Genomic DNA, 20,000 nt, shown 5'->3' with positions numbered 1-20,000 from the left:
ATACTGTGTTTGTGCTCTGAAAATACTAACATAGGCCGATACAGACTCTCCTTTTTGTACATTCTCTCTCATTCAAAGTAAACATATAAAAACAGCAACAGGGTGTCTAGTTGGTGGGTGGAGTGTAGAAAAGAGGGGCGGGGCGGCATACATAGGATGATTGGCACCTCAGATCTTTGTGATGTCACCTGGATAAATTATCAGATAAATTTGGCACAATGCATGATGGGTAAATTAATCCCCCACCTGGACAGACAGAAAAAGTATTTTCATCTTTAGTGTGTCTGTGGGGGTGTTGGAGTAGTCCATTCTAGGATACAGCAGGGGGTTGTACAGTGGATGAATGAGTCCATTTTAGGGGACGGTGACATGGAAGGGGCTGCCGGGGACATTTTCATCCCCCCATTTGACAATGAGGATGTAGTTGCCCTGTTCTTTGACGGTGTAGGTGACGTTGTACATCCTGTTGCCCATGTGTTTAACATAGACCTCTTCACACGGGGTCTTGGGTCCGTGTACCCCCACCATCAACATGTTAGTTCCTATATGGGAAGAAATACGGCAATATTAAGTATTTGTGTGAGTGTATGTGCGTGTATACTTTGTACGTGGGTGCATTTGTGTGTCTGCGTGTGTGTCTGCATGTGTGTCTGACCCTCCCCTCTCACCTGCTTTGCTGCAGTCCACTGTGAAGGTGTTCTTCTGCCCTACAAAGGCCTTTGATAGGCCGGTGCCCCGGGAGACCACCTTACTGGTGTCCGAAGAGAACTTAGGGCCGTAGGCCACGCCCATCGACGACGACGACAATGATGACTTGGTTACTGTCTCCACAAGAACGGACGAGGTTTCATGTAGACTGTGACCACCAGAGAGACGAGCACCTAGAGAGAGAGAGAGAGAGAGAGAGAGAGAGAGAGAGAGAGAGAGAGAGAGAGAGAGGGGAGAGCGAGAGCGAGAGCGAGAGCGGGGTTGCATAAGTGGGGTTGCATAAGAACTATAATCACAACTTGCGTGTTGCATAATCTCTCCTCATATGAAACATAAACACACACAGCTTAGGAGCCCTCTGGACAAACACAGAATGTCAAATATAATAGGATGGTGTGGAGGCTAGGGGCTCTTCTAACTCATTGCACCAAGCCCCCACAAGGTCTGAGGGCTCTTTAGTAGACCAGTACACACACACACACACACACACACTTGACATCTCTACATCAACACATACTAGACTCAACACTCAAACATTAGAGTTTGGTTAGCGTTGCTCTATAGAGGACTTACCTGTGACTTTAGCCTTGAAGGGGCTGCCTACGATGTGGGATGGTCCTCCGTATTTGATGGTGACGAGATAGCTGCCGGGGGCCATGGGTGTGTAGGTGACTTTGTAACCCTCGGGACACTCCTGACAGTCCATCTTGACCTTGGATGGCCCGTCGATGGTCACTGACAGAGCACCCGACCCCGCATTACACGTGTTCACTACAAAATCTGATGGCATGCCTACAGGAAGGGCGGGGACAGAGATGGACAGGGAAAACATCCAATCAGAGGTGAGTTAGGAGGGGCATGTGAGCCAGTATTGGTCATTTATACATTTTGTGTCTTTTTCCTTATAGCCTATAGGCCTTCTTTGGGTATTTGAAATGATCAAATTACTGAACTGTGTAAAAATTCGAATGGACACATACCGTATTTGTGTACCTTATTGTATGTGTTTGTGTGTGTACGACACAATGTTCCTCATACCTGTGGTTCCTCCTTCCAGCCCAGGTCCGAAGGCAGACACCATTCCTGGGTCTCCGACCTGTCCGATCTCTCCCACGCGGATCTTGAAGGGACTTCCAGGAATGTGGCTCCCATTGAAACGCACCTCGATGGAGTGGACCCCGTTCTCCCTCGGAATAAACCGGATGGCATGCTGGTCTGCAGGCCGACATGTCACAATTTACTTACTGAACCTTTCAGTTAGCAAGACATGCAATTGAGATTAACTTCTTTATTATGTAGGATAAGCACCTGGTGCTTTGGTTGTACTAGCCCTTTACTGTAAAATACTACCACTGCATGTACTGTACTGTAAAATGCTACTACTACATGTACTGTACTGTAAAATGCTACTACTGCATGTATTGCTGGTTCTTGGCTGTATGTATTTTCTTAATTATCAGACAAATTAAATTAATCTGGTGGATAAGGCAGTATCTTGGATATTTTCTGTACTGTATAGTTGTGAGTTGGTGTATTGTCAGTTTGTGCAGGCTATGTCTTACCACTGTCCAGCTCAGTAACGTAGCACTCCTCTACAGCTCCGGACGGGGTGTGAACCTTAGCATCTATCAACCCCCTTGCCCCGTTCAACTGCACCGCGAACGACGCCTCCTGGCCCACCTTCAACCCCATCTCCTTCAATCACAAAGGTTAAAGGTAATGATCTAATAAGCCCCATGTGGTCAGACTGATGAGGGGGTGTGGGCTAACACATTTCCTCTATAGCAGAAGCAGCTAATAATAATTATCCAACCCTCTCACTCCCCAACCTGAACACACACACACACACACACACACTGCCTGCATATAGATTTCAGAGTAGCATGCCAAATCTATCCACTAATAAAACTATTCATACCAAATCTAAATTAATGTACAACTCAAATATAGATGACGTTCCATCTCCGGTTTAGATCTAAGAAGAGGTTATGAGAGGTGTGTCTATTCATATAGCAGTGAACTCTGCCCACTGTATAATACCATTTCAGTCCTCAGTAATGAAGATGCTAATAATGATAGACATCAGAATAAGGTCTGCAACCTCAGCATCCACTGGCAAATCAAATCAAATGTTACTGGTCGCATACACGTATTTAGCAGATGTTATTGCGGGTGTAGCGAAATGCTTGTGCAACGTCGGAGTCCGGAGTATAAAAATATGTGTGTGTGTGTGTGTTCTAACCTGTAGGCTGGTGACGGTAAGGCGGCGTGCGTTATCAGACAGAGTGGCGATGGGGACTATAAAGGGACTGTCTGGGATGTGCTCATCATTAAACTTAATGGACACCTCATAGTCACCTGAAGAGTGAAAGGGAAAGAGAGAGAGAGAGAGAGAGAAAGAGAGAGAGAGAGAGAAAGAGAGAGAGAGAGAGAGAGAGAGAGAGAGAGAGAGAGAGAGAGAGAGAGAGAGAGAGAGAGAGAGAAGGCAGATAGTCAACCTTACGATTTCAGGTGTAGAATATGTCTAGTATATTGTTGTGTACGTTGGATTCATGTAGTGTGTATAATATGTTGGTCTTACCTGGTTCCTGCACCACATACGCCACTCCACAGGATCCATCCTTCCTGTCTTCAAAGGTGATCTCTGCCTTACTGGGCCCCTCTACAGCGATGGACAGACCCCCTGCACCAGCCTCTCTGGTCCAGATACTAAACTCAGCTACAGAGGAACAGAGACAGTCAGTTATACAGTATATACAAAAGGGAAATAAGCATATGGATAGATTCATTATCTTGATCAAAAGCCCAATATAATCCTACATTTAGTGAATGACTGACAAGGCAAGGCTTTCCTCTTCAGAAGCTTCATACCTTGCCAATCACTTTCTAAGAAACCTTTACTGCCCCCCTCAGCCAACCTACCTGCCACTCCAGCCACTCCTCTATCCAGCCCTGTGCCCCCGGCCCGGACCTTGTGTGCCCCTCCCTCTCCCAGGGGCCCCACGGTGAACTGGAAGGGGCTCCCAGGGACGTGTTGGCCACGGTACTTGACGTTGACCGTGTGGGGGCCCATCTCCTGGGGGATGAAGCGGACGCTGTAGGTGCTGTCCTCGCCATCGATGATCTCTGCATCCTCCGTCTTACCTCCCGGACTGGTCACCTGGGCCATCATCTCCTTGGTTCCCTGGTCACCTGGAGGGGAGGAGGGAGAGATAAAAGAAAGAGGGAAAGAGAGAGAAGGTAGGGGAGAGAGAAAGATATGGGAGAGGGATGGAGAAAGAGAGAGAGGAGGAGGAGAGAGGGACAGAAATAGAAGGGGGGCGGAGAGAGAGAAATGCATCAGACAAAACACTTCAAAATACTGTTCACTCTTCAAACGCTCAGGTTGTCAATAGGGGCAGTGGAGCATCAGAGAGAATCAGAGAGAATGTGTATGAGGTTAGTCAGACTGAGATGTGGATACAGCTGTGTGTGGATCAGTCTCTGTGTGATGTCAGAGTAAGATGGCTGGGTCACAGAGTTGACAACCATGAACTGCTCAGATTTTCCAGCTCTCCGCTCTCCTTTAAAACGCCCTCCTATAATTTCCAATCTGGGACAACGGGAGGAACATGGAGCGACTCAATCCAACACACACATTCATACATTCATTCATATCCCGACACGTGCATGTTAACTCCAGACGTATAAAATGGATATGGACTTATTGCATACATCATTGCATCAAGCAGTAATTTGACATACATTTGTATTCTAGATGTATTTACTATTTTGGATTAAAACAAAAAGACATAGCCAAACTGGACACTTAACACAAAACACACACACACACACATTCTGAATCAATTAATTGGCATTAGACAGGCCTCACACACCCTCTTGTGTCACACACACACCCTCTTGAGGCTGTCTGGTAGTGGCTGGTATCCCACTGAAGCCTGTGAGACTCTGACTCCCCAGGAATTCTCCAAACACGTCCCTGAAGGGGTCTCCCCCGACCTGGGTACTCTCCTCTACACGCACCTCCCGCTTGGTCTCCCCAGCCCGTGTCTTACTAATCTCTGTGCGCTCCGTGCGCGTGTATGTGTGACTGCTGCGCGTGAACGTATGCGTATGCCGCTCCTGGGCCGACACCATCTGAAACCAATTACCTACAGAGGGAGGAAGGGTGGAAGGAGGAGGAGGGAGGGAAGGAGAAAGGAAGAGCAAGAGATGAAAATAGAACTTGGAAGGCCAACCAAGGGGTCATAACAGTGTGTAATAAAGGTATGTGAAAGCATGTGACTGTGCAAGGAGAGGAAGACAAGAGAAAAGGAGGTACGATAGATAGAAAGGAGGAGAGCCAGCGGGCGTTTTGGAATCCCACTCCTGGACCACACACAGGCCATAACATGACCGTAGTGGTCGTGGCGGTTCTCACCTGGTATTTTGAGGTTGAGGTCACAGGTGCTGCCCACAGTAGCAATGGATGGAGCATGCCTCTTCCTGGTGATGCTCTCCTTCATCCTGCCCTCACCACACACCTTCACCGTGAAAGGACTTCCTGTGGGATAGACCAATCACAGCCAGTCAGGAACTCAAATCAGACAAAAATAAAAAAACAGCCATACAAAGACATGTCTGTTTAGATAAGAGCTGAATTGTATACTGGCATGTTGTAAGACACCCCTGAGGCCGCCTGAGGCCCCCTGAACTCACCTGGGACATGCTGGTCTGCGAACTTGATGTTGATGATGTAATTTCCTGGTTCAGCGGGGCAGTAGGTCACCTTACAGGTACCATCCTCCACATCCTCACAGTTAATATCCACCTTACTGGGACCCTCGATAGACAGACCCAGACCACCATAACCTGACAGAGAGAAGAGGGAGGGAGAGAGGGAAAGAGAGAGATATGAGAAGAGTAGAGAGATGAAAGAGGAGAGAGAAGGGGAGAAAGATGGTACAGTAGAAGAGGAGTGTTGGTTACACCAGAACATTTTCCCCAAAATCATATCCACACTGAAACATTTTACTGAATGGTACACTATAAAAACCATAACTTGTTTTTACGGTAACTTACTGGCAGCCTGTTACCTGTAAATTACTGTAAAAATAATAATAAGAAAGGTACAGTATGTTGTTGTAAACTCCAAAGAAACTTTGGTTTAACAGTACATACAGTACAAGTAAAGAAAGCACTTACCGCAAAAACAAGTTACGGTTTTTACAGTGTACTGTAATTATCTCCCACAGAATACAGTACCATACTGGATTTTTGGAGCACCAAACAGCTTTTGACTACCAGTGGATGCATGGTATTGTTGATTCTGGCTCATTAACATATTTTGTGGCGTGCCTTGTAAGTGGCTATATTTGTTGCACTAGTGAAAATGCTGATTTAACTTGGATGTAGGATTAGTGCCCCATCAATTTAAAATGTATAGGGCACAGATTGGAGTGGAAGGAAGTCTTGAACCTTAAATGGTTGAGCATTTTGCCATGTCCTTTTGGTCTGTTTTGCAGTGTAGTTGCTGCTAGTTTGGAAGTTTTTCTTAAGGCCTCTAGAAGTGCAAGTGATATAAAACACCAAATATTCATTGATATACTTTAATGTGTAAACATTTTACCTAGCAGCCAATCTGCTCGCACCAATCCCATGAAATTACAATAAAATACTGTCAAATACAAACCCTAATCCCCTCAATGAATTTCATCCATCCATCCATTCATTCATTACGATTATTGTACTGTGTGTCATTACACAGTACTTGCTTTGATATAGTATTTAGATAACAGTAGGTGTACTGCAATATGAAATACAGTAACTTACTTGCCAATGAGCTGCCTGTAAGTTACTGTCAAATTCACGGCAACCCCTTTACAGTGCATACATAGCAAAAACGAACTTAAAACTTCTGAACGTATAAAGTCTAATATTATCTTAACCCTCTATTATGTTCAATAGTGAACTTGTCACAATGAATACCAATGAAAACACCCTACCTGCGTTCCTGGTGTCCACTATGAACTCAGCCACCTCAAAGGTGTGTCCCTCCACCAGTCCCTGGCCAAACACCTTGACCTTGCTGGCGTCCCCGATCTCTGACTGGCCCACCATGATCTTGAAGGGGCTGTTGGTCACGTGCGTCCCGTTCTTCTTCACACTCACAACATGCTCCCCTACCTCCTTAGGAGTGAATGAGATACCTGGAGGGGAGGATGGATAGAGGAGAACGCAATCAGGTACATGGAATGACTATATCTGTGACTCTTTATGGTTTAAACATACACAAGTTTACCCATGCTGCTATCTTACCAGGTCTCTTTCAAGAGAAAAAATAGGTGTTACTGAATAAATAATAGATTCATAAACTCTACCAATGCTTTGGGAGCCAGGCCTGGCGAGTGGCTCACCGATGTGTCGATTGGGCAGTCTCTTGAGCAGGCAGGGTTCCTCGTTGCCCGACGGTGCTCTGATGCTCGCTGTCAGACTGCTCAGGTCTGTCTCTGAGATCTTCAATGACACGTCTGTTGCCGTGCCGACGTTGAGCTGGGATGTCCTCATATTGTCATCTCCTACAGGGGAGAGAAGGACAGAAGAGAACAAAGAGAATGAAAGAGAGAAAATGAAAACAAAATCATGCATTTAATGAATACAACTTTTGGCTTGCTCTAGCCTTGTTGCCTCTCTCTCTCTCTCTCTCTCTCTCTCTCTCTCTCTCTCTCTCTCTCTCACTCTCACTCTCACTCTCACTCTCACTCTCACTCTCACTCTCACTCTCACTCTCACTCTCACTCTCACTCTCACTCTCACTCTCACTCTCACTCCCACTCTCACTCTCACTCCCACTCTCACTCTCACTCTCACTCTCTCTCACTCTCACTCTCACTCTCACTCTCACTCTCACTCTCACTCTCACTCTCTCTCTCTCTCTCTCTCTCTCTCTCTCTCTCTCACACACACACACACACACACACACACACACACACATACACACACACATACACACAGAGTCAGTACCTGTGATCTTGGCAGTGTAGGGGCTGCCGGCGATGTGTTTGTCATCAAACTTGACGATGATATTGTAGTCTCCTGGTACAGTGGGAAGGTAGGACACAGTACAGGTTCCATCCTTATTATCCTTACAGTTGATCTCTGCCTTAGAGGGACCCTCCACCGCCAGGGAGAGACCACCTAGACATGAGAGAAGAGAGAGGAAGAGAGGTAGTAGGAATACCAGAAGAGAGGAGAGATAGGGGAATGTAGAGGGAGACAGAAGGGGTGAGAGAGGGATGGAGGAAAATCAGGCAGGGGAAAGGGATTGAAGACTTTGAGAATGGACCATAGCACAGTAGTGTTTGGCACAAATCAGTATGGTATGATTTGGTTCAGTTCCTTACCTTCCCCTGCATCCTTGGTGACGATGGTGAAGGTAGCAGGTTTGTTGACCATGCCGTGACTCAGACCAGGACCATAGGCTGTCACATGACCACTGTTGATGGCATCTACATAGAACTGGAGGGGACTTCCTGTGATGGAACAGCATTAAATTACCAATTATAGATCTACTTCCTGTATGGAATTATACTCTGTGTGTGCATGTGTGTTTCTCTATGCAATGTGTACCTGGGATGTGGTTTCCGTCGTATTTGATGTCCATCTCGTGCAGGCCTTTCTCTGTAGGGGCGTACTTCACTGTGACTGTCCCATCCTTGTTGTCTGTGATGTTAGGACGGGCTGTTTTACCTGAGGGCATACGCACCTCACCTGGAAACACACACACACACATACAAAGGTAAGTTATTATCATACACATCACAGTAAACACTACACACACACACAGACTTGTCAGACATCAGTTAAATCTCACCTGTGATCTCTCCCTTCTGAACGGTGAACGGAATGACCAGGTTGAAGGGGCGGAGCATAGGCTCCATGATATCGCCGGGGGTGACGGGCTCCTCTGTGGCCTATGAAAGGGAAATGGTTAAATTAACATTAGCATTCTGGTCTATGTCTCTGCTCAGGGACAGTACGAGGGGATGGAGGTGAAAGCACAGCCCAGGCATAGAACTTGACTCTGGGCAGACAGGACAGGCGAGAGTCCAGGCTTTAAAGGCCTGAGAGATGTGAAGATAAGCTGAAAGAAAAACAGTGAAAGCAATGCGAAAGCTTCTCATGCACACAAAACAGACACTTACAAACTCAATGGCCGTCGCAATAGGGGAGACAAGCAAAACTAAAATGAAGTGAACATACAATGATTGTTTGCGAACAGCATCTGAGGACAAGCAACACAGAGGTTTTTGAGATGTGCATGGAAAGTAAAGTAGGAATCATGGTGTTGGGATATGAAGGAGGTGGGTAAGCTGAAGGTGAGGGTGGAGGTGAGGTGGAGGTAAGTGGGTGGGGGGGTGTAGGTTTGTACCCAGTGAGGGGGGTAGCCCTGGTAGGCCTGGTAGGGCTGTTGTAACTGGAGCTTGTCACACGGTTCCTCTATTATAGGGACGGTATCACTGGCCTGGTGGGGAGGGTAAGTCACACGTTTAAGAAAACTTCATAGAAATAGACTAATTACTAATCATATTTCTATGGGTAACTTACAAATCACCATGCACACACAGTTATAATAATCATCCAAGGATTATCGTAGGCTCATGTAAGTGCCACACCATGCATAACTCCTATGTTATCATATAACTATGTAATACATTTACTGTTATATGATATGAGTCAAACCTACTGTATCTGAACCAGCGTAGAGATCACACATCGTGTCATATCATAATGTTACAGAACAGATTCAATGAATGAAACACATTTATGGTAACACTATGACAAAGAAAACTACACTTTCCCAACAAATTCAGGTAAGGACTACAGTACTCATGATTCATCATATCAGGAAATACTCACCACCACGTGGAAGGGGCTGTTTGGAATGTGTTCTCCTCCAAAGCGGATGGTGATGACGTATTTTCCTGGTTTCGGAGCCGTGTAGTAGATGTCAAACGTTCCGTCGGAATTCTCCACCACGTCCACGTCTAGCTCCACCCCATCTGGCGTCGACACCTTACAGGTCACCTTTCCCTTCCCAGCAGCTTTTGCGTCCACGGTGATGACGGTCTCCTCGCCGATCTGGATGGTGGGGCCGAGGCCTGAACCTGTCGAGAATGATGGACATGTAAGGAGACCATACAAAACTACTGAAACTATCCCGTCATCACTAACATCAAGTTAATATAATCATATGCTGTACATATACTGGTATGCATTCTAGTTTTCAGAAGAATTATCATGTTTAGAAATGCTCACCCAATCCATGTCCTCCAATGGAAACTGTAGATTGAAAATAAAACCATCATTAATGGTGCCTCATGGGTTAAACCCACCCAAGCTACTTCATCAGAGCAATGATTATCCAGACCCTCCTTTCTTCATAGATACATACATACAGTATAGATATAGATATAAATATACATATAGATAGGATATATGACATATATGAGAGTCCTCTCACTGACCTGTGACCAGACACTTGCTGGCGTCTCCAGTGGGCAGGGCATGGATACGATAGGGTGAGTAGGGAATCTCATCTCCTCCATACTTGATAGTGATGGTGTAGCGCCCTGCCATGTCTGGTACATAGGACACTGTGTACGTCCCATCTCTGTTGTCACGGATATTGGCCTTTTTCGGCTTGCCTTCTGGGTCCTACATGTATAGGAACATGGTATGAGTGTGTGTGTGTGTGTGCACTCATGTAAACTGTACATTGTCTATGTATGTCATCTCTGCAATATAACACTACACATGGCTGTGCACAATGCAACAATGGGAATGATTATCTTTGAGAATGGATGGTGCTATGTTTGGGAATGCGCCATGTTCTACAGTTAGTGGGATAAAGAAAACCACATTAGCCAATTAGCCAAACCCAATGGAGGTCAGTCCACACAGACTGGGGAGGAGGGACATTGAGGGGATAGAGAATGTCTGTCTTTCATGGACTGTGTACTACTGCTTAGGAGAAACGTTCACTTCCACACATCCAAAAGATCCCAGTTTCTCCTCCAGGTTTTTGATGTGTACTGTCCCAACTCGTCACAGCACCAAACTTGTTTTAGTGAAGTTTCAGCCAGGGAGCAAGTGAATCCTTTGTTTTTGCGTTGTTTTAACTTTGGTCTACAATCCCTTTTTATCTGGTATACAATCCCTTGGTCTCCTACATAGACTGGCTTCTCTCATCTCTCACAGTAAGAAGAGAGGAGAGTGAAAAGAGACATAGAGAAGACAAAATACTCCTCCCAGGGTCCTCAGCAAGTACAAAAAAGACAAGTGACAACAGAAGGAGGGGAAGAAGGGGACGAAAGGAAACAAGAGGGCGAGGGGAGACGGCAGACAGCGTGAGGGGTGAAAGAGAAGAGGCCAGAAAAAGGAAGAGCAGGCCTTACGGAGCCTTTCTTATGAATACAGAAGGGTATGGTCCCCTTGACTATATGCTTCTCCCACACCCTCCTGCCCCAGTCCTCCACCAGCACTGAGGCCTCACGCCTGCACCCATCCGGACCCTGCAGACAAGTCAACAGGCAGACACATCACAGCCACAACCCAACCACATCCCAGATCAGGGAGGGGCAGAGAGAAAGGAATGGGTAGAATGGATGGAGGGGCTGACTTGACATGGGGGTTGGTGTTTTTGTTTTTAAATTAAACACACAATAAGAAAATAAGGTAGAAAATCCAAATTGGTAATAAGCATGAATCATAACAGCAAGATTGAAGAGATGTTTATCATCTTAAGAAAAAGGAATGGAAGTTCTCTTTTAAATAGGGAGGTGAATGTCTGAGGTCACAGTCTATGACAGTTTCCTGTCTAGAGAGGAAGTGACAGAGGCGGAGGTGACTCACCAGTATCTGCACTGTGAGCAGGCCTTCGCCAGCGTCGCGGGCATCGATGGTGAACTCCACGGGCAGGCTGGCGGGCACACCCTGGGCATTCAAACCTGGCCCACTGGCACGCACCTTACTGGCATCATGAGCAGGCAATGTCTTGATCTTATACGGACTGCAGATAGAGGGGGAAAGAACATATTTTTAAAGAAAGGAGTGTCACGACTGAACGGTTGTTTATGAAAGATCAAGCAAGACATTAGATTTAAATCTCTCAAGGATTTAAATGTTTCAGTTCAACTGAATTGCCACTTCAAGACAGAAAAGGAGGATCAAGAGAGAATGAGAGAGGGATGAAAACATTATGTAGTCAGTACAAAGATTTGATGAAAACATCAAAGATGTTTCTCTGTGATCACTGTTTGGTTCCTCTTCCTGCTGTTCTGACCTGCGAGGGACCTCCTGGTCAGCGTACTTCACACACACAGTGTACGGGCCGTCCTTGGCTGGGGTGTAGGTCGCTGTGTGTGTTCCGTCCCTGTTATCTGTGATGTTCACTGGCTCAGCCACTCCTGAGGCGGGAAGCAATGAAATATTGATCACAGTCTGAAAAGTTTAAAGCCTTAAAACGTTAAAACTTCACAGCCAATGAAAGCCATTTGGTTTGTGTGTGGTGGGAGGGGGGTGTCTGTATGTGTGTGTGTGGGTGTGTCTCTCTCTTTCTCTCTCCTCTTACCAGTAGGTCCATACAGCACCACTCCCAGAGGGGCGAGGCCAGCCTTGCTGGTGTCCACAGTGAAGGTCTGAGGAACATGGGCTCTGACTCCACTACCCAGCCCTGGGCCTGAACACCTCACCTTACTGGGGTCCACCAGCTCTCTCACTGGCACACGGAAGGGACTACCTGCAACACACAAAGGCAGGAGTCAGATGGAATTACATTCGTATAGGTATACAGCTCAAGTGTACATTGATAAGTTTAAAAAATGATGTACCTCTTTGAAAGCCCAGACCAAGCAAAACATTCTCATTACATACTTTTAGCATGTGCTATACATGGCCCAGAGCCCTGTATTGACAAGATATTCGAGTGACAGCTCTAATAATGAAAATACATGTCCTCAAAGATGGAAGGCAGGCAGCAGAAGATGAGATCAGATGGGACCATTCTAGCCAATGAGAGGGCAGATATGCATGTGAACAGCAGGCCATAGAAATTCAAATACAATCATGGTACCAATTATTGCTTCTACTACACCCGATGTATGTCCTTGAACACAGAATCAATTAAAAGGTTAATTTAGTTGCTAATGGCAGCCTGCAGTACCCCGGCCGGCCTTCAAATTGAGTTACTCAATGAGCTAGCACTGAGCTAGCCTGCAACATCAATTCCTGGAGTAGCTCAAACGGCGCATGTTATGACTCCATGAGACGCCATCTTAATGGACTTCATTTGGCTTCAAAGCACTATTGAGCCTTCACATAGGAATGGATGGTGTCACGTGATCAATGGTTTTGTCCATTCATATATACAGTCATTGGGAAGCCATCAATGGCAATGTCCATGCTCTATCTCTATGACAACAGGCACAACTCCGATATAAAGTTGTTGTTTTTTAAGTTGCCAAAATGCCATTTATATCAGTGCATTCGTAACAACCTAGCCATTATGAAACTCCTATTCGATCAAATAAGCCTCACCTAGCAAATTAGCGATTAAACTCTCTCATTGACCTCCATACAAAATATTCCTCACTTCGTGGGCTTATTTTCGTGGACAGATTTTGGGCGGAGTAAACATCTCGCTTCACCTCTTCCTCTCTGACCAAGCAAAACATTCTCATTCCATACTTATAGCATGTGGTATATACAAGTCTAGTGTACATCGATACGCATACCTTTTTGAAAGCCTAGACCAAGCAAAACATCTTCTATGACCCTATCAACATTCTTTATCAACCAATCAAGAATAGTTAAAATTCTCTCCAACAGGAAGTGAAGGGGCTCTCAGAGGAAGTGACATCATAAAGTACCTGGGATGGGCAAGCCTCCGAAGGTAATGTTGACGTCGTAGTCTCCTGGGGTGAAGGGGATGTACTCCACACTGCAGCTGCCATCTTTGTTGTCCTTACAGGACATCTTAGCCTCTGATGGACCCTCGATGGCCAGGCCCAGACCCCCTGTACCAGCACCCCTAGAGGGGGAGGGAGGGAGAGAGGGAGAGAGAGAGAGGGATGGTGAAGAGGAGGAGAGAAGAAGAATGGTTTACCTAAATGCTGAATTTAAACAAACCAGTATCTCATTTTTGCCACACCATTTTCAACCTTTCTCACCCTACTTACACCTCATTTCACCCATCTTATTTTCACCCCAGTTTGTGCCCAGTGTGTACCCCCTGGACAGATTGACAGAAGGATACAGTGGCGATCTCTGAAGGAAGCCTTATGTTCCACATGGTAATGATGATGATTAAGTAAGTAAGGAAGTTAGTGTGTGTACCTGGTTTCCACGGTGAAGCGGTTGGGTTTGTTGACCAGGCCCTCCTCCAGACCAGGACCGTAGGCTCTGACACGGCTGGGGTCACAACCCTCCGTTACCGGGACATGGAATGGACTGTTAGGCACTGCCACATCATCATACAGCACCTCAATCAAGTGCATCCCTGAACACAAACACAGGGAGAAAACACACACACAGTAAGACAGTACACATACACACACACAAAAGCACATTGGACTACTTTCTTTTGAAAGCAGTATGACCTCCAAAAAACCCAATCTCAACAATAAATCACTGTGGCCATCACTAGAGGAATACTGATTAGATTACTAAGCTGCTACAAAAAAACGTATGCGCGTGTGTGTGTTTGTGTCTGCGTCTGCGTCTGTGACTTTCTTTATGAAAAGTCCATGGTAGAGAGGCCAAGGTTGCGAATTTCTGTCCCCCAATCCAGCAGGCTGAGGCATGGACAGGACACACACTATCATTGGAAAACCATCTGCCCTCCCTCTGTAGACAGGCACCGGCTATTAATACCGTACAACCCCCCCCTCTCTCTCTCTCTCTCTCTCTCTCTCTCTCTCTCTCTCTCTCTCTCTCTGAGCGGTTGCAGTTTCAGCTGCTTCCATTCATTTTTATAACATGCTTTTTTTTGCCATTCTCCCTTTCCGTCTTTCCGCCTTTCTCCCTAGCTCCATCCCTCATTCTCTTCCCCTCTCTACCTTATCCTCCCTCTTTCTTTCTGTTCTGTGTGTCTCTCTCATCCTCTCTCTCCCTTTTCCAAGTCATCTCAAAGTGTGTGCTCTCTTTCCCCCTTGTGTCCTCAACAGCCTGGGCCTATATATACATCAACCCCCTCCCACCTCTCTCTAACTCCTCTCGTATCTCCAGCCAGGGCCTATATATACATCAACCCCTTCCCACCTCTCTCTAACTCCTCTCGTATCTCCAGCCAGGGCCTATATATACATCAACCCCCTCCCACCTCTCTCTAACTCCTCTCGTATCTCCAGCCAGGGCCTATATATACATCAACCCCCTCCCACCTCTCTCTAACTCCTCTCGTATCTCCAGCCAGGGCCTATATATACATCAACCCCCCTTCCACCTCTCTCTAACTCCTCTCGTATCTCCAGCCAGGGCCTATATATACATCAACCCCCTCCCACCTCTCTCTAACTCCTCTCGTATCTCCAGCCAGGGCCTATATATACATCAACCCCCTCCCACCTCTCTCTAACTCCTCTCGTATCTCCAGCCAGGGCCTATATATACATCAACCCCCTCCCACCTCTCTCTAACTCCTCTCGTATCTCCAGCCAGGGCCTATATATACATCAACCCCCTCCCACCTCTCTCTAACTCCTCTCGTATCTCCAGCCAGGGCGTGTATTCACAAATTATATCACAGTAGGAGTGCTGATCTACGATCAGATCCCCCAAACTGATTCTATATCAGTGTTCCTACTTATAGCCACTTGGTAAATATGGGCCAAGGGGCCTACACTGGGAGAAATCACACCGCTTCCTGGCAGGCTAGAGTCTGTTAAAGTCATGAAGGGTAGAACAGCTGAGCTCTGATCTTTTCCCCCTGGCTAAGGGGGAGGGAAAACAGTTTATTTGATGAAAGCCACAAGGGTTTTTGCTTTGGAATTACGACGTGCTGCGCTGGAAAAACATTCATAAAACAGGGTGAGCCTCAAGGCTACCCAGACTCCATCACTGCAGGCCTCAGAGGGGCTATAAGCCAATCAGATGGGTGTACTGAGGCAGCTCTGGACTCATTCAGGTACAATAAAATCCAAGGCAATCTAATGACTTACCTATGCGTTTTGGTGTTATGTGTGGCAGATAATACATTGTGCCTGATATTCTGCTTCATCCATCATAATGTCCTCTCGATAGAATGTACATCACATTAATGGTGCAGTTGCACCAAATGCATGACTCAACACATTCAAAGAATTACCATCCTCAAAGGCAGTGTATTCCACTCTGTAGGTGCCGTCTCCCTTGTCAGTGATGTAGGCGTCTGTGTTAGCGCCTGAGGGGTTGATGATGCGGGCCTTGACATGGCTGCCCCCGGTCTTGCTCTTGGCACGGGCGTCCACGATGAAATGGGTGGTCACCTCCCTCAGGACCCCTGTGGACAACACTGATACAGTATGTAAGTGGAGCTTGGTTGATCTGTCTGTCTGTCTGTAAGTCTGGTTGGCTGGCTTGCTGCCTATCTGTCTGTCTGTCTGTACTTCTGTCTTTGTCCCTCGTTCGCTGATCCACAGGAGGTTGGTGGCACCTTAATTGGGGAGAACGGGCTCATGGTAATGTCTGGAGCAGAATCAGTGGAATGGTATCAAATACATCAAACACATAGTTTCCATGTGTTTGATGCCATTCCATTTGCTCCGTTCCAGACATTATTATGAGCCGTTTCCCCCTCAGCAGCCTCCTGTGCTCTGATCGCTTTTTCTTTCTCTCTATGTGATAGACACACATTTCTCTTTCTATCTCTCTTCCCCCTGTCTATCTCTAACTTTTCCCTAGGGATCTAAGATGAGACTAATTCGACAGCAGGTCTGTCTGAGTTAACACAAACCCCCATTGACAGCCGCACGTCTGCATCTGCAGTATCAATTCCACTGGCTTTAAAATCCCAGCCAATCACCGCCAATCAGGAACACAACTAGCCAATCACAAAGCAATCACAACCCCTCACAGTCAGACATGGCCAATCAGGATTGTCCAAGACTCATCAAAGCCAGACAGGGCCGTGTGGGTCAGTAATGTCAGTCAAGCTGTAGTCAGGTCGCTACAGCTAATTGTTTATTTTCCTTCCTCTACAGACGGAAAAAGAAAGGGGAGAGAGAATAGGATTTGGAGAGAAAGGACAGAGAGAGAGAGAGAGAGTGAGAGAGAGAGAGAGAGAGAGAGAGAGAGAGAGAGAGAGAGAGAGAGAGAGAGAGAGAGAGAGAGAGAGAGAGAGAGAGAGAGAGAGAGAGAGAGAGAGAGAGAGAGAGAGAGAGAGAGAGAGAGAGAGAGAGAGAGAGAGAGAGAGAGAGAGAGAGAGAGAGAAAGAGAGAGAAAGAGAGAGAAATGATCAAATTAGACCTCACATTTAGTACTGCCACACTCAAACTATGTAACAAAGTTTTGAGTGTAGACTATTTCCCTGACATCTGGAACCAAGGACTAATAACATTATTTTATTTTTGATCCAAACAATTACCGTGGCATTTGTGTCAACAGCAACCTGGAGAAAACATTCTGCGCCATCATGAACAGCAGATTACTGCAGATTACTCTCAGTGAACCCAATGTCCTGAGCAAAAGTCAAATTGGATTCCTACCAAACTATTGAACATCAGACCACATTTATACCCTACACACCCTAATTGATAAACGTGTATCAAAACAAAACATTTCTCCTGCTTTGTGGATTTCCAAAAAGCCTTTGATTCAATTTGGCATGAAGACGTTTTTCTCGAATTAATAGAAAGTGGTGTGGGTAGAAAAACATACTGTATGATGTCATCAAATCAACGTATAGAAATAACAAATGTGCAGTCAAAATTGGAAATAAACCTACACATTTATTTTCCCAAGGACGTGGAGTGAAACAGGGAACAACCGGAGCTCAAGTCTATTTAATACATACATTAATGAATTGGCAAAAACAATAGAACAATCAACAGCCCCCGATCTCACTCTTAACGACACAGAAATAAAATGCCTCCTGCATGCAGATGACCTGGTGCTGCTGTTCCCCACAAAAGAGGGGTTTACAGCAACAATGACATAATCTGGAACAGTTCTGTTAGACCTGGGCCCTGACCGTCAATGTCAAAAAGACAAAAATTATGATATTCCAGAAAAGATCCAGATGTCAGGGAAACCGATATCCATTTTTACTGGGCTCCACTGATATAGAACACATACCTACACATAATTTGGGACTAAAAATCTGCCCCACAGGGAACTTCAACCTGGCCGTGAATTAACTTAAAGACAAAGCAAGGAGGGCTTTCTATGCCATTAAAATATCTATCAAATTAGACATACCAGATAGGATCTGACTCCAAACATTCTAATCAATAATAGAACCAATCGGTTATAAAACAAGAATTTGACAAATGGGACCAAGGCCCAATTGAAACACTGCATATGGAATTCTGTAAGAGCATCCTCAGAGTACAGAGAAAAACTCCAAACACTGCATGCAGAGAAGAATTAGGCAAATTCCCTCTTCTGATTAATATCCAAAAAAGAGCCACCAAATTGTATAATCATTTAAAAACAAGTGACCCCCACTCCTACCATTACAAAACCCTCAACTGCCAAGAGGTGACCATAGAGAAGAATCCCCTCAGCCAGATGGTCCTGAGGCTCAATTCACTAACCACTACCAACCCAACAAATCCTCAGGACAGCACTCAGAAAATCTGGCCCTACCAAATTATCACAAACCCCCCCCACAAATAATCAAAGTAAACTTAAATGCTATTTAGCTCTAAACAGACAGTACACAGTGGCAGACTATCTGACCACAGTGACTGACAGCTGCTCAGAGAGGACAGGCTGTGCTCATTCTGCCCCCAGGAAGAGATAGAGATAGAGCTGTATTTTCTGTCAAACTGTGACAGATATTCTGACATAAGAAATACATTCTTCCCCCAAATTATAAAACAACACAAAGAATTTGAAAACCTAAATGATGAAGACAAACTTAAATACATACTTGGTGAAAAACCAAAATGCTGTGTTTTAGCAGCCAAATGTGTGGCCTCCTGTCACAACCTGAGGGACAGCCAGTGAGAAGTATAGTGTGATTATTCATATTAGCCTTTATTAGTATTTGTTGTAATTGTTGTTAATATGAGTATCACTATCATTATTATTGCTTCATTATATTTCCTGGGTGTCTTATATCTCCTAGATATAGGACAGACACTTCAAAACCTTATTCCTTATGATTTATTCTTTGACTGTCTCTTTTGCCATTTATGAATGTGTTAGTCAATGCATTTCTATGGTCTATATTAGTAAAGGCCAAATTCAATATTTTATCAAATACTTGTTTTATATATTTTTGCTATACCTAAAGGGGTCCTAAAATTCCAAATCAAATAGCTACAGTAAATGATCCATGGTATGACCATCTTAAAGCAATTGCATATGTCATCTTATAACCCGCCCCTCAACGGCTTAGACTCTTAAGAATGAATTACAAATAGTCTAGTATATTGCTGTCTTTGACATCGTCGCTATGTGTTTACGTGTTTACTTTCCATGTCAATAAAGTATACTGAATTTAATAGAGAGAGAGAGAGAGAGAGAGAGAGAGAGAGAGAGAGAGAGAGAGAGAGAGAGAGAGAGAGAGAGAGAGAGAGAGAGAGAGCGAGAGAGAGAGAGCGAGAGAGAGAGAGAGTAAGCGCTGGACAAGCAAGGGGAGTGATAAAGGTAGGAAAGACTGCCTTTGTGCTTTGAAACACAATGGAATGAAATGATAGAGGGATAGAGAGGAGATGGACATGTTTTGGCCAGAGCTCTTGGTTTATTTTGCTTTACTGTGACATTCACCCTGTGTTTGATGTAATGGCTGGCCTGAACTCAGTCAAGTGTTAGACTAGCAGTGAGAGAGAGGGAGGAAGGCAAGAACCTTCCACAATAACACAGAGACTGTGTCCAAAATGGCACCCTATTGCCTATATAGAGCACCTATTTTGCACCATTTAGGGAATAGGGTGCCATTTTGGATGCAGGCAGAGTCTTTTGAACAGCAGGGATGTGGTAGCCTCCGATTTAAGCTACAACCTTTATCTGACACTCACTTATATTGCATTTGGCACCTTAAGAATGAACTACTTCATTCATATTAGTCATGGCCCTTTTCTCTCTGAAAATATATATTATGTACTGTT

General features: G+C 45.3%; 1 protein-coding gene across 16 annotated transcripts in view; it reads right to left on the bottom strand.

Moving 5' to 3' along the window:
• The window catches only part of LOC121559146 (filamin-C-like), a 79,083-nt gene that overhangs the window by 549 nt on the left and 58,534 nt on the right, over positions 1-20,000 (bottom strand). For 2 of the 16 annotated variants that reach the window (XM_045208755.1, XM_045208762.1), the window contains 28 exons: positions 16,052-16,237; positions 14,083-14,245; positions 13,617-13,777; positions 12,320-12,487; positions 12,032-12,155; positions 11,602-11,758; positions 11,145-11,261; positions 10,215-10,404; positions 10,006-10,029; positions 9,607-9,854; positions 9,119-9,211; positions 8,561-8,660; positions 8,317-8,457; positions 8,091-8,219; positions 7,711-7,884; positions 7,068-7,265; positions 6,693-6,896; positions 5,407-5,559; positions 5,129-5,251; positions 4,584-4,859; positions 3,631-3,900; positions 3,290-3,427; positions 2,951-3,066; positions 2,271-2,403; positions 1,747-1,923; positions 1,282-1,500; positions 669-881; positions 1-542 (listed from right to left, as the gene is read on the bottom strand). The exon at positions 1-542 is cut by the window's left edge and continues 549 nt beyond it. In XM_045208755.1, coding sequence (XP_045064690.1) covers positions 355-542; positions 669-881; positions 1,282-1,500; positions 1,747-1,923; positions 2,271-2,403; positions 2,951-3,066; positions 3,290-3,427; positions 3,631-3,900; positions 4,584-4,859; positions 5,129-5,251; positions 5,407-5,559; positions 6,693-6,896; positions 7,068-7,265; positions 7,711-7,884; positions 8,091-8,219; positions 8,317-8,457; positions 8,561-8,660; positions 9,119-9,211; positions 9,607-9,854; positions 10,006-10,029; positions 10,215-10,404; positions 11,145-11,261; positions 11,602-11,758; positions 12,032-12,155; positions 12,320-12,487; positions 13,617-13,777; positions 14,083-14,245; positions 16,052-16,237 — 4,583 coding nt within the window. In that variant the 3' untranslated portion in view covers positions 1-354. The remainder of the gene's footprint in view (positions 543-668; positions 882-1,281; positions 1,501-1,746; positions 1,924-2,270; positions 2,404-2,950; positions 3,067-3,289; positions 3,428-3,630; positions 3,901-4,583; positions 4,860-5,128; positions 5,252-5,406; positions 5,560-6,692; positions 6,897-7,067; positions 7,266-7,710; positions 7,885-8,090; positions 8,220-8,316; positions 8,458-8,560; positions 8,661-9,118; positions 9,212-9,606; positions 9,855-10,005; positions 10,030-10,214; positions 10,405-11,144; positions 11,262-11,601; positions 11,759-12,031; positions 12,156-12,319; positions 12,488-13,616; positions 13,778-14,082; positions 14,246-16,051; positions 16,238-20,000) is intronic. The other 14 variants (XM_045208756.1, XM_045208765.1, XM_045208763.1 and 11 more) reach the window with 12 other exon arrangements.

Source organism: Coregonus clupeaformis, chromosome 28, assembly GCF_020615455.1.
Source record: "Coregonus clupeaformis isolate EN_2021a chromosome 28, ASM2061545v1, whole genome shotgun sequence".
Taxonomy (NCBI): Eukaryota; Metazoa; Chordata; class Actinopteri; order Salmoniformes; family Salmonidae; genus Coregonus; species Coregonus clupeaformis.
The sequence above is the reverse complement of the archived record's forward strand: the minus strand, read 5'-3'. Positions and strand labels throughout refer to the sequence as shown.